The sequence below is a fragment of the Anneissia japonica genome, unplaced genomic scaffold, assembly GCF_011630105.1.
Source record: "Anneissia japonica isolate Jap-2015-1 unplaced genomic scaffold, ASM1163010v1 scaffold287930_len349246_cov199, whole genome shotgun sequence".
In the NCBI taxonomy this organism is placed as follows: domain Eukaryota; kingdom Metazoa; phylum Echinodermata; class Crinoidea; order Comatulida; family Comatulidae; genus Anneissia; species Anneissia japonica.
The window spans coordinates 114,459-132,452 of NW_022717415.1; the positions used below are offsets into that span (position 1 = coordinate 114,459).

Below are 17,994 nucleotides of genomic sequence, written 5' to 3' on the forward strand. Positions count from 1 at the left end.
ATGATGGAATCAACAGTGGTAACAATATTTACTTTTATTTTCGAGGGTGGTAGTGTAAATATGTTTGGTTACGTAACTTGTTATTTACGAGTACAAGTACAAGATTGCCATTTACTTGATCAGAATCAGAATAATTTACTGATCATTGAACATATATACTGATAAATCCAAATACATGATTTTAACGACAATACAATATGGGACAACATATATTATATCGTATAAACCAATTCATAGTTAGAACCACGCATGCTTGTATCAAGGTCAACATATGTTTATATCAATTTTATATCGATTGACCTCGATTGGCATTGCATACGAGCATGATCAGTCCAACCACCAATTGGCTTATTAGTATGGTAAGTAATATTACTAACAATATTAACCTGCTATGTACTTTAAGCCGCTACAATGTACCAACAATGTTGGATTTATTTAATATATCCACAGAAGTGTAATCAGTTGTTATTGTTAACTAGTTAACCTTTTGTTAATATTACATTAATATTATTCGTTATGGCTCTTTTTCCTTTTCTGCTCCTTAACTCTCTGGGACTCTCTACCCCACAATTACGTGTCATCTCTGATACAGAGTTATGCAAATACAATCTTAAATACTTCTCTTCAAATAGCTCACTCCTTTCTAATATCTTAAAGCGCTGGTGACAAGCCAGTTTTTTTGCTGCTTAAACCGAGGCTATAGAAATGTGATATATTATTATTATTGTTATAAAAAAGAAATTATGACTGAATGGTAGAGTCTATCTTTTCTGATCTACTGTTAAGGTTTCCGGGTTCAAGTTTATGACACACACAGACCTTCGTAGCTGGCTGCAGCCGACACCTATCCATTTTCCATCCCTTTTTATAGTCACGCACAGTTTACTATCCTTTTTTGTTAATTCTTTCTCCCAATCTGTGTAAAAGAATACAAAAGAATAATCAAGCACTTACAATATTGAATAAATATTGTATTTCTGAACAAAAATACTAATTGAGCATTTATAACATTATTATCATTGTAAAAACATGCTCAAATATGTTAAATAAATACATACATTTATTTTTGCTATTTATCTAATAAAATATGTTCTATCTAATAAATAACGAGCTGTTTTGCTTTAAAAATTTTGAAAAATTATTTGTCCTGCCTTATGTCATTAGTGTAAAATTCTTTCTAATTGTATTTTCCCGTAATATGCTACTTAAAGTCAGGCTGCAAAGGAAAAACAAAAGTTTTTGTTGTACAACTGATTTTTCTTCAACGCAACAAGTTTTTTTTTTACGTAAAATCTCGGGAACAATGTAATGAAATACAGATTTTTGAATATTTCAAAACTGGGGAAAAAATGGGAAAAAGGGGAAGGTTACGCCCCTTTTTCCTCTAGATTTTAAATATTCAAAAATAGGTATCTCATTAACCGTTCTCGAGTTTTTTTTTATCAGACACCTTATTTGTGTCTTAGAAAAATCAATTGTACAACATAAAAAAATAGTTTTTCATCCCGGCCGGAGCCTGGCTTTAAAGCAGTGTATTTTTAGATGTACGCCTAATACACACAGTAAATTTGTGATAGTCAGTGACGGCACACTGCATTTTATTATTAACTGATTCAATATGAGGTTGTTTTAAACGTTTTTTGATTTACTGTCACGTGGGCTTACTTGTGTATTTGGATTGGCCTGCAGTCTTGAGTGTGTAACCAATCCATACATCCTCTACATATTTATACGTCCTTAGAAATACATTTTGAACAATAGTATTCTGGTTCGACGATGCTATAGCTACGAGTGCGCCTCCTAACGAATGACAACGTTTTTTCGCATCTTTCCACTGCAATAAGTCATCGGTGACGACGTAACAATCATTTCCCGATACTCTGGTGCATGCTGGAAAATATATGTACCAAACGTTATTGGTTAAAAACGTACATGTTGATAATTAACAACAAAAAATAACATCGCTATTTTTTTTTTGAAAATCTAACTATATAGCTTTGTTTTAAAGGCATTGAATTTTCAATTTCAGTGTGGTGTATTGATGTTACCAGAGGTTGCCTTTAATCTTAATAAGATTTATTGTTATTTATTTATTTTTGTTTTCATTTTTAATTCAGATTTCCGTGATGTTAATTGTACAATAAGTTTTGTATTTCAATGTTTCTAAATCCACAATAACTTCATTCTTGAAACAATATGAAAAATATATATATATATTTGTTAGAATATATTTTTAATGAAAATTTTATCCATGTAAAAATGTTTGTAAATAAATAAATAAATAAAATTAAGGATTTTTTTACCTCTGACATTGAACGTACACGGGCCTACCACAGCACCGTCAATGTCCGCGTTTCCTGTGCACGTTATCTTCTTTAAAGCACCAGGTCGCATATTAAATCCAGATTTTGGGTAGCAGGATGTGGTAAAGTGTCTTTTCAAGGGGTCAATGACGATGGGGTCATCGTTCCAATAAACGTACAGGTTACGATACCCAGTCTGAGTTGATATGCTAACTCTCGTAGGGCACAACATTGTGGGAAATTTGATGTCTGAAAAGTTAAACACTTTTAATAAGTCTTTGCGAAGAAAAATCAATTATTGTAGCAAGGTGATGAAAGATTGATTAAATTGATTCTCAGCAAACACAAAACGTTCTTATAACGTCTACGTTGCAGCAACTTTCAAACGTTATGAAGTTGTGAAATTACGTTGTAAGTACGTATTTATGGTTCTACAAATTAACTATTTTAACACTAAATTGTAACGTTATTGTATAACGTTCCTAATACCTAGGTTAAGACTTAGATTAAAGTTTATTTTATAACTATTAGTATTACTGATTTTAGTACGACCACTAATGTGCAACTTCTATTCCAATGTTTAAGAAAATGCTCAAGACACACCTTTTTAAGTCATAGTGTATTTATTTTTTGTTAACTGCATAAAGGAGAGTGGAATCCAACACTTTTACGGTTTTTACATTAAATTTGACATTCAGCGCTATGAATCCGCTGGAAATAGTGCTGTATAAAATGTTTATAGATATAGATATAATATCATTCAATTATTACCCTACTTTCAGCATTATTCAAACATCTAGTTATTGCGCAAGTAATTGAAGTACACAATGGGAAACAATACAAATTCTGGTCATTTTATCTATTAATCTTGCAATTTTTGAGTTCAGGTATTTATCACTAAATTTGTATAGGTCCTACTGCTGTTGAAAGTAAAATTTGGTAATGGCACCTTTTTCTGAAGTCAGCTTTGCCACTTAACGCTCAAATTATACTAGTGTTTATAGCAGAATCGGAAACCACTCGCTAGAGCTTTTCTGTGTCTCCATATTGGCCGCAATAATGTTAAAAATACTAAAATCACACTTGCAGGCAACATTAATTCTGATCTTTAAATTTTGTTGGAACAAGATCCGTATTTAGTAGATTATTAGGCAAGGACTACCTGTAGGAGGTAAAAATTTCACAGCTATACCATACCATGGTCTATGTAACATGATGTCTACACTTCAGTGAATACATTATTTTGTCTTACCTGTCTCACAGATGGCACTGGATTTTTCGGTGCACGATGTCATGCGCCAGTAACCGTTTGGTTTGAAGGTTGCACATTTAAAATCATTTTTAGATTTTGGAATGACTAACTCTGTAAAATAAAAAAATAAAAAACACAACCTTTTGTAATTCAGAAACGTACTAAAGAGGAATGAAAATGATTGGTGTTACAACAGATTTAAACTATAAATGTTTTGCATGCCATTGTTTGTCCAATGACTGGCGTGCTCTAATCCTGTAGTTACAGTTTCGGGGTTTTTTGTGATCTTTCCACACTCACATATTTGCCCACTCTTGTGGTTTGGACATATGTATATACATGTCTCTACAACGGGCTAGTACAACTGATTCATTGACGTTTCTGTCTGATAAGTAATAAGTGGGGTAAAATTGCGTATAACCATCTAGCATGAAATAAACATAAAGTACAGGTGGTACTTAAGATGTTCCTGATGATGACATAATTAATGTCGAAATATTGAATTCCGACACGATGGCGTGCATTTCGAGTATGTATTATACTATCTTAGATGTTTTCCTTTTATTCGCAGAGTCAATCGTGTCAAATCAGATGTTTTTCTTGCAAATAATTAGGGAATTACATTATATTTAAACGGCACCTGAATACCAGCTGCATTTCTGACTTAACAAAATTGAAAGCTGACCCTCTATAAATAAGATTTTATAAAACCAACCCTCCCCCCGTTTCATTTAGACACGATAAAAGAAAAATAAATGGGTTATATGGAAAGATAGACTCACTTTTGACTGGCGACTGTAGTCCACTTGACCACGTCCAGGTGTCGTCATGATCAATGTCGTGATAGCCTATCCATGGCGTACGGAGATTTTTTCCGTAATATGCAATCATACTCTGTACACGCTTGTTTTGAGTTTCTGAACGTATTGCCAACAAGTTCCCGCCATTTTGTTGGCATGCATCTTGTGCTTGCTGTCGCGTCTGCCTCTTTTCGATGAGTCGAGTGCACCGACTGTCTCTGATGATGTCACAAACTAAAAAAAGAAAAAGAACGGGAACTTGTGAAATTTTATAATATACGTGCATCCATTTCGGCACATACAGTATAAAATAATAAAAATAATGGTAATAATGATATGCGAAATGAAATAAAGACTGGTAGTACTGATAATGATAATATCAACAATTCTATTGACGATGGTAATAATAGGCCTATTATGATTATTCATGTAAATATTTATGTCATATATATATAATATATATATATATATATATATATATTATATACAATGTATGAATATAAAAAATATTTGTAAACAATACAATGCTGTGGGAAACAATTGCTTGATCTCGGTAGAGGTACAAAATTAATAAGCAAAACCTACAAAGTAAACATAAGTAGCTGTCAAAGATAGAGAATCAGAATTTTTGGACAACACTAGTCCTTCCTCAGTGGCGAGTACTCGAGAATACTCGTAGTGGCGCCCTTAGTCACACCATCTAACTCATTTACAGGGTGCATCACACATATTTTTCTCTATAATATTTGCAGTGTTTGAATATTACCTATTATCTCTATTCTAAATGAGCATAGTCGTATATATGCTGTATTCACTGTATCCCTGACTCTGCATTGAACTGTCGTTACTCCTTCAGGAAATACAGAACCGGGTTTATGAGTACAGTATTCCAAGATACCAATTTCATATGATCCATTTTCAGGCCAGGAGACATTTACACCAGACTCTCCAATAGGAAGCAACATTTGTATGTCGCGTGGACAGGATAGCGCAGAACCTATAAAACAAGAATTTTGTTAAATTACATCTATTTTGTTTAAGATTTTTATCATAGAAGTTGTGAACCCCGGATCCATGGTCAGAAGGTAAGCACCGTGGCCACTAACATACAGGCCATTCATTACCCTAGAATATTATTATGTGTAAACATTTGTGTGTAAATGAAAACGAGGAATCATAGGTAGAATAAACATGAGGGGAACCCAAGTTTCCCCAAAAGTGACGAAGAAGGGGTGATAAACTAATAAATATTTTTTATGGGGTCTTAGTAATCGGTTCGCATTTTAATGTTCGCAGCGGGAACATTTAGACTCCATTTGGATTCTTTCATCTATTTTACGGTATTCATACCGCCGTAAATCACGTTCTATAAAACGTGCTTAAGAAAAATTCTTAATGAAGCTTACTGAAAACTTGCCTGTCGTAAACACTTCAACCTCAGTGATACACAACGTAGTCCATGCTTTCTTGATTTGGATTCCGACAATTTTGCCTAGCAACGGTCTCCCGCACTCAACTGTCGTCTGGATCTTGTCGTGGCGCAGTGTTACTTGGGAACAAACTGGATTAGTTATCACATCGTTATTAAAACCTACTGAGGCATCAGCCCAAGGCGTACGGTAATCTGAAATTTGGATGCAAATTTAAGATCTTACGCTATAATATACTGATATTGAATAATTCAATTTCGTTGTCATTATTTAAACTTTTAAACAGCTTACAATTACACCTAGTGATTTTAATAATGTATTTAACTAAAAGCATGAGTGTAAATTATATATTATTGTACGGTATTATCTAAATTTAACTGTTTTCACAATCTGCTTATTTGACTCTAATTTTTGGTACGGAGGATATGAACTAATAGATTATGGGGTAAAATAAAAACAATGAATATAAATACCATAGCCCAAGCACTTGGTAAATCGTAACCCTGTGACGACGTACATGTCTTCAATATCCACTTTCCACCAAGGTTGATACTGTAAATCTGCAATTAATAACATATTGACGTGAAACAGTTGTTTTATACTTCATAACGAGGAAGGCCATAGTATTAGTAAAAATTACAGGGGACCCAGGGGCGATGGCTGAGGGAGCAAGGGGTGCGGAATGTTCCACTTGTGTAGGCCTAAGCCTAGGCCTGCCTAGATACTACAATGGAAAATTTTCAACTCGATTAGGCCAACGAAAGTACACATATAAACCTATGATATGCCTATGTCATTAAACACTTCGGTAATTCGAAATGAATACAGTGTACTGTATTCTTGCCTTCCTATTGTTACGTGCCGGCGGTAGATCGTTGGAATTATCAAATTTAATTGACGTTTGCCACAAACTCTGTCTGAGCCCAAAAACAAACAAAAAAAAATCCTTAAACAGCATTTTACCGTACAGTACAGAATATAGAGCATACAGTATTGGTGAAATGTATAGAAGCAGCAGCCTAATGTGAAATAATGGGTTTTAAATGTTATCATGATTTTAAAAATACATCAAGTGAAGGTGACATTATTATTTTTGATTGAACATTTTAATCTTTATTTTTTTAATATAATATAATAAAAATGAAACAATGTGTAACAAGAAAATAGTTACAAACGAACAAAATATTATTTTAATTACGGTACAAAGTTAAGAATTAAATTGTGCCAAGAAGGACATAAAATACCTCGCAAAAAAAGCTACAAACACCAGAGCGGCTGGGGGCTTCGTCCCACCACCGGGGGCCCTTTGCAGCCTCTAGCCCCAGCACCTGGCTCGGGACGTTCGGTCCTTTCATTATGCCACTGATCCCGCATTTACAATTTTCGCACCCTCCCATGGGAACCACCCTACGCCCCTGGGGGACTATGTGTAGTTCTTAAAATCTCATAGATGCCAGTCCACTTTAAGTATGAAAACGATATATGATAAAATACTTCTCATCTTACAGCAATTCTAATCTTACCACCAAAATTTGGGTAATTTAGAGGCTTTTTACGGAAAAGATGATTAAATTAGAAATAACTGAAAAATTGGAATCCATATGAGAACAATAAATATAGAGACTGTATCGTGGGTCTGTTAATTTAATTTGTGAAATAATGTTCTCGTTAAAATTAGGTAGGCCCATATAGACCTACATTAATACCTTATGCGAAGTAAACAATTTAAATATTCAAAGAAAACTTAAAACTCTTAAAACTTGTTATAATATTTATTTCTTACTTGTCATTAACGAACTTGCGTGAAGGTCATCGAATTTTGGCCAATAGTAACCATCAACGGCCACAGCAGGATCCCACCTCCAAACACTGCTAGCTTGAGTAGGCTTTCCTCTAGCAATGGTACCTGGACAGGGTTGTGTATTGCAAACGCGTCTTTCTCTGGCAACGCCAGTACATTCTCCGGGGAAGTTACATTCTCTGGTACGGTCCTGAACAGAACCTCCGCAAGAGACCGGGCAATCATTCCATTGCGACCATTTGTTGAATGATGCTATTAGTTAGGAGAAAAGTAGATTATTTGTGGTTATTCAATGTATTTTATATAAAGTCAAAAATTATCAATGATTACTTCAATGGCTCTTATAAAATAATGTTTTAGAAATCAAATTGTTCTCTCTATTCCTCAGTTCCTTACTAAAAACCTATAAAAAAGTGGTCCATCACTTACGTTTTTGCCCTTTTTTGAACCAGCTTTCGAATAATTCTCTTTGCAGCTTCAAGTCGCAGTTTGACTCATCTGTTTTCCAATGGCTTTTAACATTTCCAGCTTATAATTCTAGATAATTATTTTTATCAATCAATATTTTAATGCTACATCTACCTTTTGCTGTCTGTGATTTCCATATTTCACAAACGACACTAGCGTTCCACGAGCAATAACGCTCATGCCAGCCTCCATATACATCCGATACAACGCAGTCAATTATATTGCGAAATATTTGTGACGGAGGTGAAGTTTCAAAGTCTGAGAAAATAAATATGGATATGTTGGAAAAATGAGTTAATTCTCCTTCATATTATTTAATATTTGCATCTGAACAGCAACATCTAAACAACTAAATGAAAACTAATTGTTGAAGATATACCATGATGATAATTTTGATAATGGTGACGATGATGATAATGGTTATGATAAGTTTAAGCATAATAATAGATTATCAATAACATAATTAACATAATCAACATTATCAAAAATAACAATTATAATACTTACCGTACTTAAAATTATCAACAAAATAACATAATTTGATTCAACTGATGCAGATTCATCTATCCAGATTGACTGTTATAAATTTATAACATAGTTATTATGATATTATAGTAAGTATCATTTATGCAAGGGTCAAGAGAAATCCTATCCGGGAGATCTAAATAAATGAGCTTTCGTAAGACATTTGTATTTCATTTTGCTGCGCATGATGATACCCATCGATACCGACATCCGTGAGACATTTGATGATACTGTAGTAAAACATACACATATTATGATTTTGCGGAAGATGGTTTATTTTCTGAGAGATTCTTGCTTGTGCTGGAGGCCGTTCCGATTTCCGGGAGACTCCGGCGACTTCCGTTAGACTTGGATCCCTGGAGATGTTAACTATTATATTATGTAACCTTTATAAACTTACTGTGATAAAAACTTTGTTCTCTACTCGACCCCCAAACATACTTGCCCTCCGTTAGCATGTCGTTCAGCGCAATCCAATAATAAAATTTCCCAGGTAACATTTGCGCAATCTTGCGTCTGAGAAGCTCATTCTCTGTTGATGATGATATTACCGGAAGAGAGCCTCCAATGCTTTTGCACTTCTTTTGTGCTTCAATCATTGTCAATTCATCTTTAAAAAATCTATAGCAACTCCTTCTCCAGCAATCTGAAAACCAAATATCGTTATACCATATAGATTAAACACAGCAAATGAATTAATTAGTTTGAACTGCTTTGTAAGGACATGGTTAGATAGTACCGGTAGAGAATGTGAAGAAACACACCTCGTGAGACCAAACTGCCAAAGTTTTTGGCAGAAGTAAAATATAGAGTAAAAATTGTTTATTAAGATGAAATAAATGACAATTGGTCAACAAAAAAAATTCTACAGTATACAATATTCTCTAATGACGTAAAAAGGATTTGGAAAAATTAACAGTACACATTTTGTGCACTGCTGACGAGACGGCCAACACATATATAATGCTGATACAGAGAAGCCGCATTCGAATGATGTTATTATTAATACTTCGTTCGAATAATATAAAATATGTTTACTTGAAGTACTCGACTCTTTGTTTCGTACGGAATAATAGTTGAGATGAAATCCCGATTCTGTGGTGCTGCTGTCAGTGTACATGCGTATCCACGCTTCGTTCGCTGATGACGTAATCACAGGTGGAAGATCAAAACCGCAAAAGCTGAAACGTAAATAATGAACTAATAGTTTAAAGATGTACTATCAGTCAAAAGCACAGAAAAATACCTCAAATAACATTTTGAATAGCTCATTTGAGGATCAAATAATTTATTAGCCTCCAACTAGACTTGCCACAAGTCTCTAATTTATTGATTTTTCTTAGTATTAGCACATTTCGGAAAGCGCCACCAGCGTCAGTTTATGTCAAGAAACTTTTGATGCGAACTAAGACAAAGAAAAAGTATACTATGAAACGCCAAGGAAATAGGTAATATGAAACGTCATTAGTGCCAAAATTGATTTTTCCAGCTTTTTGACTGATTAAGACAACGTTTAGGGACTGGAACCCAGTCTAGCCTCCAACGAGAAATAGGTCAAAATTATTACAGACATTTTACAACACAAATCCTTAAATTAACAGCCAATTTAAGGATTTATGCAAAAGAATACAGGAAAATTTAACTGTCCGAAAATTGACTGGAAATTTTTCTAAATTACATTGTTTAATTTTAAGTAAATATATTACTAAATATACAAATCAAGAAATTCAAATGTGGAATAAAATTCAATTTGTTTACCTCATGACTGATCGTACATCTTTTAATCCAAAGCAAGAAAGATAAATGCAAGAAAATATATAGCAATACGTAAAGTTATTTGCTAGTATCCATCCATCTAATTGTATTAATCACTAATTAGTTGTCTCAGGTTCATTACATATTATCAGAGTGGCGAAATTCAAACGTACCTTTCGCCACCATTGTATAAATCTTTTGTTCTTAGCAAGACACTATCTGCTTTACATCCAGGCGCAGGCTCAACATTAAATGACGTAAAGTTCAATACGATTTTATAATTTGGTTTCACCTGGAACAAGTAGTAGTGGATAATATATGAATTTAATAAAGAAGACAGTTTTGGTACACATTACTACACTGTATTGAATTGTGAAATGGATACTCACTGGCATACGACTTAGTTCACATTGTATAATGTTGACGCATATATACGCAAACGCAATCAATGCTAACTAGTGGGCGTGTGAATTTTGTTTGCGTTTGCTTCAATGTGTTTACCAATCAGACGAATGGGATGCGCGGCTGTTTTTTTTTTTTTTTTTGAGAGCCAATCACACGATGATACGTTCTAGATGATTAAATTATTAGGGAGCTTTCGATTTGTACGACGACGCGACGCTAGAACGGAATCAATCATGCGTGACCGTCCTACCTGGCGTCCTGCGTTCATTTGGCCAAATTGCTTTCCAGAATCTACTCCGACGAGGTGACCTTAACGTTCTCGCATGCACAGATGACTTTTAGTGACGTCATTACGTTCTACGTCCTACCGTCGTCGTGCAATCGAAGGCTCCCTATTAGTAAAGATGGAACGATGATCATGAGCCCACTAAAATTATAACATAAAGACATGTAATGACATGTAATGGGATTACCACTAAAGTATCGATTTTAGTTTATGGTATCGAAAACGTGGAAGTATGGAAAAGTCAAGTGATATGGCTTACCTTTATATGCCACATACAGTATATCTTATTGTCATAATGCAGAGGGAAGTTTGGAGACGAGACGCTTCCACGTTGATTAGTTAAAGAGAAACGGCATTTCTCTATAGAAGAAATCGAATAGAATAGTTGGTGTTCGGATGCATTCATGAATTAAAAAAATTAAGGCATAGTATTTATGTAAATATTTTAAGTTTATATAATTATATATATAAATTTTATATATAATTATATATATATATAATTATATATATGTATATACAGTTTATATATATATTATATATATATATATATATATATATATATGTATGTATGTATACTGAAACAATCTATATTACCTTCGACTGTTGTATTTCTCTTCTGACAATATTTTCCCATATACTTTTCAGGGCAGATACATTTACACTTATGTCCTTGGTATCCTCCATTTATGCATTTTAATTTCTTGCTACACTTTGCTGTGGGAATCCATTCATAACAAATGTTTTTTATTAAATGAAAAAAAACCAAAAAAAAAAAACCAATTGCATTGTAAATATAAAGCTACGCGCTGTCAATGGCCCTTGCGGAAGTGTCAGTCAAACTTCGTATTTACTCCCACATATTCACAGGTATTGTAATTAAATAAGCAAGAAAATAATAAAAATATAAAAATAAATATAAAAATGCATTCCTGCATTCCTATGTAAAAACATTCAGTAAAATTTAATTACTTGCCACTGCAATTATAGGCTAGGTTGACGGACTTGGCATCGTAGAATGTTATATCCGAAGAAGGTCCAACATCGTATTGCAGCAGCGGGTCCACCGTAACGAACTTCGTTCCCAGCGGGCCATACTGCAAGGGAGATTATATCAATATTTGAACCAAAGTCTGGATAATTTCAAAAGAGCATATGTACTGTTCTTTGACCGTTTGAGTACCAGTCTCTTGTGGAGCTGTCGAGACGAACGGGAAACGGTTCATTTCTGTATGTAAAAATTGGCTACGACCAGCGAAACCAGTAACCTTGGCTAGAGATACGAGTCACAGACTAAAGCTCGGTTATCACATCACTGAGCCCCCTGTTTTCTATGATCATATACAGTAATAAAGTTTGTCCAAATTAAAGGTCCTTGGTTTGCCACGTAACACAACAACAAAAAATATATATTTAGTGTGACTCAGATATAGAAGGATATCACTTAATAAATTTTCACCTTGAGGCAGGCGTCTCTCCTAGCGCCACAATTTGCAGTGATCGGGGCTTACTTGTTTCCGGAATTGGCAATTTCTATTATTATTATTTATTAATTGTTTAAGGGTTTGCATGGCGAAGTAATAACATGTTGAAGCTTGCGGTACGCCACGTAGGTAGTTCTGAAAAAACTGTTGTAGTTGAGAAAGTCTCGACGTTTCGATTGAGTTGCTTCAATCGTTTTCAGGAGAATAATATCCGATATTATTCTCCTGAAGACGATTGAAGCAATTAAACTACAACAGTTCTTTTCAGAAATATCTACGTGGTGTACCGCAAGGTTAAACATATATATTGTTATTGTTTCATTTTTATGATCATTATCATCATTTTGGCAATCATCCTCTTCCTCCTCCTCATTATTTATTATTATTATTATTATTATTATTATTATTATTATTATTATTATTATTATTATTATTATTATTATTATTGTTGTTGTTGTTGCTGTTGTGGTTGTTATATCATCATCAACATTCGTTATTATGTCATTATTGATGGTTAAAATGTCATTGTATAATAATGCCTATTTAAACTCTTTGTAAACCCACATTTAATCAGTTTTTAACTGCAACTTTGAGGGAAGAAGGAATGCTTGAAAAATTGACTGTAGTCACCTTTCCGTAGTGCATAATGGACTTTAGGTCGTACTCCACATTTGTCGTTGCTGACATCATTTTAAGGTATCGCGCCGCCTCTTCCGGTGGGACATTTTGCCACAACATCGTTATATGCTCATCCCTGTCTGGCCTGTTGTGCTCATGGTAGAGACCGATTGAGTGTCCCAGTTCGTGTATCACTCCAAATAACTAAAAAAAATGTTACTGTCATGTGTCACATAATTGGAGTTGATTTTGTTTCGACACTAGCTCTGTCGACCGCGTTATTATCTATTAAACCTTCTTCGTCAAAATGCATTATAATTGTTTGCTTGGTATTCAATTTCCTGACACTTCGACTCACTTAAATATTTTATTAGTTATGGAAACCTGATGTCAACGAAATGAGTGCCAAGCATCAACATTTTAATGTATTATGATTCATTCAAATTCAAATTACAACGTGGTCGACTCAGCATTTATAAAATGGTTTAGTTACAATTTTATAGTGGAGTTGTATAACTGAGTTAAGATGCTTGCCTTCTAAATTCTAGAGTCTTCGGTTTTAAACTAAAAAATACTCCAAAAAAAGACTTTTTTAAAATAAAGCATCGGATCATCCTGTAACTGGCGACCTCTTTGTAGAAATAATAATAATAATAATAATAATAATTATTATTATTATTATTATATATAACCATCTGTATCTATAATAATGTATCCAAGACAAAAATGAAATAAAAGACTTTTCAATGAAATACCAATATTAAATATAACAATAATTACTTTTAAACAAATAGACTTACAGTATTGCAGGCGTTGATAAATTGTTTTATACTGTATCTTCCAACGACAGATCTGCATCTAAATGATGTATAACAATATACACCGATTATAATAAATAACAAATTATTTTTATTTAATCTGTTATCAAATGTAAGAACAGCTAACCATCTGAATTTCAATGAATGAAGATTAATGCTTGTAAGTTTTAGTAAAGGAAAGTAATCCGCAATTCCCAACCGGAATACGCACCCGGCATCCTGCTATAGGCATATATACAGGCATCTTAACTGGGCCACTGAGAATTTCCGTTGGGAATTTAAATTCGATTGGAGGCAATTAATTTCACATTCTATGTATGTGCGGGTACAACACAAGTGCTTAACGCATTGGCATTAAAAACACACGCATATTATAAATGAAAAAATGAAAAGGCCTATTTAAACTGACGTATTAATGACACTTTAACATTTTACCTGCCTTCTTTGAAGAAGTTTATCCTATCGTCATGAGGTAGCGTTTTAACAACCTTTGAATTCCATGGTACAAATCGTATGCACGTTCGTTCCTCCCATCTATGCATACCTTTCCGTAGGATCTCTTTATCGACAACTAAAAGCAGAATTAATATTAATACATTAAGGAATACCGTACAGTCAACAGCAATATTAATAGGCTATACATCTTTGTACAGGAACTCAGTAGGCCTATACCAAAATATGTAATATTTATTTGTAGGTATACATGCAAGAGGGCGGTAACTGGTGTACTTGTAGTTTCTAAATTCATACAGTTTATAACTTTAAGTGTATGAAAATATCTTAACTAGCACCAACCAAATTGTAAATGATGAAATTGAGAAAGAACGTGTTAACAATTATAAATAAATACAAATGATAAATATACTAATATACATACAACTTGGTAGCTGTGGAGTATATAAGCTCATTATAATAATCATACATCATAATAGACCTACTACAATTGTAGGAGGAAACAAACTGGACAAATTACATCCACGTCTAAAAATATAAGATGCGTAGACCCACACTGGCTTCATAACTACATTTTAAACGTTACAAATATTAGTAGAATCAAATCATTAAACAATGCCAAAAGCGCACGTGATGTCCGGTTTACTTTTTATTTATTTCGAGATCAAAATATTCCATTTTTCGTTGTATTACTACAATTAAATCAACATTCTAATGTTTAATTACATTAGATAAAATTTATAAAAATATGATCCCAATTAACAACGTCACTGCGATATATATATAGGCCTATTAGACTATGTGAAAATAAAGCTTCGACTATATGAAACCCTATTGTGTTAATTATGAAGACGATATATCATCTAAAAACAATTGTGATTCATTTGCAACAAAACATTAAAAAACATTTCAGTGTGAATTACAAAATAAAAATATCATATTTAGGCAAAAAACTGCGGATTTTATTAGTCCACAATGACAATATAACCTGTTCATATTTATGGGTATACAAAAGTTGAGGTCTCCATATATGGTGACGTGGTAAATCATACGCGAACACGTGCGTTGTGAGGCACGCGCGTATTCCTAGCGCTGTTCTGATTAGTCAGTTGTTAAGTTTGATTGAGACTCCGGAAAGATCTATTGTGTGGGGAAAAGTTCAAGCCACATCAATGTGGTTTCTAAGAACAATGAGCGACATACAATGGTAGACACTATTAGCAAGGTCAACTTTTGCACGAACGAGCCAAAACTAAATCTGAAATAGAGATATCTAAGTGGTACACGTATATGTCTTATTTTAAGCTAAAAATAGTCTTTAATAATACGATATTTTGTTTTTTTTTAATAGATTACGGTATCTCCTTTTAAAACTACGATATTTAAAGTAGCAAGGGCCTAGCTCTATCTTACATTTATATACATAAAGTTTACAAGATTTAACTAGAAATATATGTAAAATATTATTAGAGATATTTCCAACGTTATTTTAAATCTGCTTTAAATAGAGATATCTATAATGAAAAAAACAGATAGCTCTATTATTAGAGTTATTTTTTTAAAAACTTAAAATACCTCTATTTAAATCTAAGATATCTTACTTTTAAGTAGAAATATCCCGAGGCAACTCAGCTGGACAAATATCTATTAATAATTAAGATAGCTCCATTTAAACCTAAAAATATCTCTTTTCTAGAGATATCTCTTTTTCTGATGAAATTATGGTTCCGCTTGCCACTGATGTCGCATCAAAAACTGATAGAGCGGAGACAGTTTACAACCAAGCTATTTGTCATTCGGAATTGACATACATTTATCTCATGACCAAGAAACATCGTATCATCATTTTTTCTTAATCAAGAAAAACGAAATCGAAACTTGAACAATTTATTAATGGTGAACCAAATAATTGTATGCGGCTTTTACCTTGAGTGTGTTAAATTATAAACTGAAATAACAAACGCATATATGGCCAAAAAACTTAATTTGAAAATTTTGGCCGGGAATTTATTCCTACCTTAGTGACTGGGATGTTTGACCACATACCGTATTTAAACTAATCATAATCCAATGAAATAGCAGAAATGTAACAGTATGAAATTGTTCACCAACTGATATGTGCTAAGTTACAAAATAAAATATGCAAATATGTTAATAAGGAGCGTTCGATTGCGACGTTTAGAGCGCTATCCCTATCAGATTTAACAACTGAACAATCAGATCATGGCCTGGAATACGTGCGTGTCTAACAAGCATATCAGCCTGGTTCTCACTAGAGCCCTAGTATCCGGATCGGGAGCTAACCGTTAGCGCTAACGGTTAGCACCTGCGTGAGAGCGCCCGATCGGTTAGCAAGCGCTATCGGTTAGCAAGTTGAGCGCGTTTCTATCATCAACCAATCACACGTACGCGTTTACAATTTCCAGTTTCTTATTGCCCAGTGATTCGATCATCATATTTTTGGTATCCGGATCGGGATTATCTCGTATGGACGCACTTCAGCTAACGGTTAGCAAGATCCGGATCCTGCTAACCGTTAGCAGCCGTGTGCGAACATAACCCTAGTGTTGTCCCGCAAACGCACGTGTTTGCGTATGCTTTAACGCTGTGGGACCTTAGCAACAATATCTAAGGGGCGGGGTTTAGCGGAAAGGTCCATTACGCCATAGATTATCGTTGCATAATCGAAGGCTACTAATTTAAGTTCCACAACTCACGTGCTTCTGGTTGTATCTTGAACGGTACAATCCCTTTAGGCCATAGCCTATTTTGATTGGACACCATTGAACGTTTACTCCGTGACCCATGACTACGCTCTATTCGAATATCAGTAAGAAATTCTGTTGAATCCTGAAAAAAATAAGGCGCACTTTTTTATTTTCAAGCCTGGGATTTACGAATTACTTGAAGAACAATAATTATATATTTTATAATAATGATGAAGTAAGCTCGGACAGGCCACCACCATATCCGCAAGGTAGTGGTGACTGAGAATGACTGACGTTAGTTAAAACAACAGTGAGAAGATTCAATCAGGTTCAAACGAGATATAATTATTGTGTAAGGTTGAGACCTAGGTATTACGTAATTTTCGCCGCACGATGTTAACCTTAAAGTGTAACGGATGACGTCATAATTTATTCATCTTGTGTTGCGGAGTACGTTAATTTGAGCATTTTACGTGCTCGATGTACGTTAGTTACGGGTTTGCGCATGCGTATTTCGATTTGTTTACTAAAGAGGAGAGCTATAGCGTTGCATGTTGGGTACTAACGTTAAAGTTAAGGTCAACGTCGTGGAGGGGGGGGGGGGTGTGGGAAACACCTATTATCCGTTAAAACGCGTCTGCTGTTCACCAATATACCCATAAGCACTAGTGACAACTTCGGTTTAACCGGCGCTATATAAATTTTAAAATTTATCTATCTATCTACAGTATCTATAAGAATTATAGGCCTAGGTCTAATCTACTAAATAGGTAAATATTAATGTGTAATTCCTGTAAATAATGCAATGTTTTACAGCAAAGCGGTATTTTAAAAATTGGTCAAATTTACAAGTACCAGTAGGCACAGAAGCAAAAAAAAAAAAAAACAAAA

General features: G+C 34.0%; 1 protein-coding gene across 1 annotated transcript in view; it reads right to left on the reverse strand.

Annotated features, from left to right (window-relative positions):
* Positions 1–16: 16 nt before the first annotated feature.
* Positions 17–17,994, reverse strand: part of LOC117110227 — a 20,757-nt gene continuing 2,779 nt past the window's right edge. The window contains exons 3-22 of the mRNA XM_033252852.1: positions 17,113–17,245; positions 14,378–14,513; positions 13,925–13,982; positions 13,137–13,328; positions 11,999–12,119; positions 11,620–11,739; positions 11,285–11,385; positions 10,508–10,626; positions 9,618–9,760; positions 8,980–9,225; positions 8,169–8,312; positions 7,569–7,838; positions 6,259–6,345; positions 5,773–5,979; positions 5,122–5,352; positions 4,338–4,589; positions 3,556–3,666; positions 2,304–2,552; positions 1,666–1,890; positions 17–916 (exon numbers count right to left, since the gene is read on the reverse strand). Coding sequence (XP_033108743.1) covers positions 762–916; positions 1,666–1,890; positions 2,304–2,552; positions 3,556–3,666; positions 4,338–4,589; positions 5,122–5,352; positions 5,773–5,979; positions 6,259–6,345; positions 7,569–7,838; positions 8,169–8,312; positions 8,980–9,225; positions 9,618–9,760; positions 10,508–10,626; positions 11,285–11,385; positions 11,620–11,739; positions 11,999–12,119; positions 13,137–13,328; positions 13,925–13,982; positions 14,378–14,513; positions 17,113–17,245 — 3,300 coding nt within the window. The 3' untranslated portion in view covers positions 17–761. The remainder of the gene's footprint in view (positions 917–1,665; positions 1,891–2,303; positions 2,553–3,555; positions 3,667–4,337; positions 4,590–5,121; positions 5,353–5,772; positions 5,980–6,258; positions 6,346–7,568; positions 7,839–8,168; positions 8,313–8,979; positions 9,226–9,617; positions 9,761–10,507; positions 10,627–11,284; positions 11,386–11,619; positions 11,740–11,998; positions 12,120–13,136; positions 13,329–13,924; positions 13,983–14,377; positions 14,514–17,112; positions 17,246–17,994) is intronic.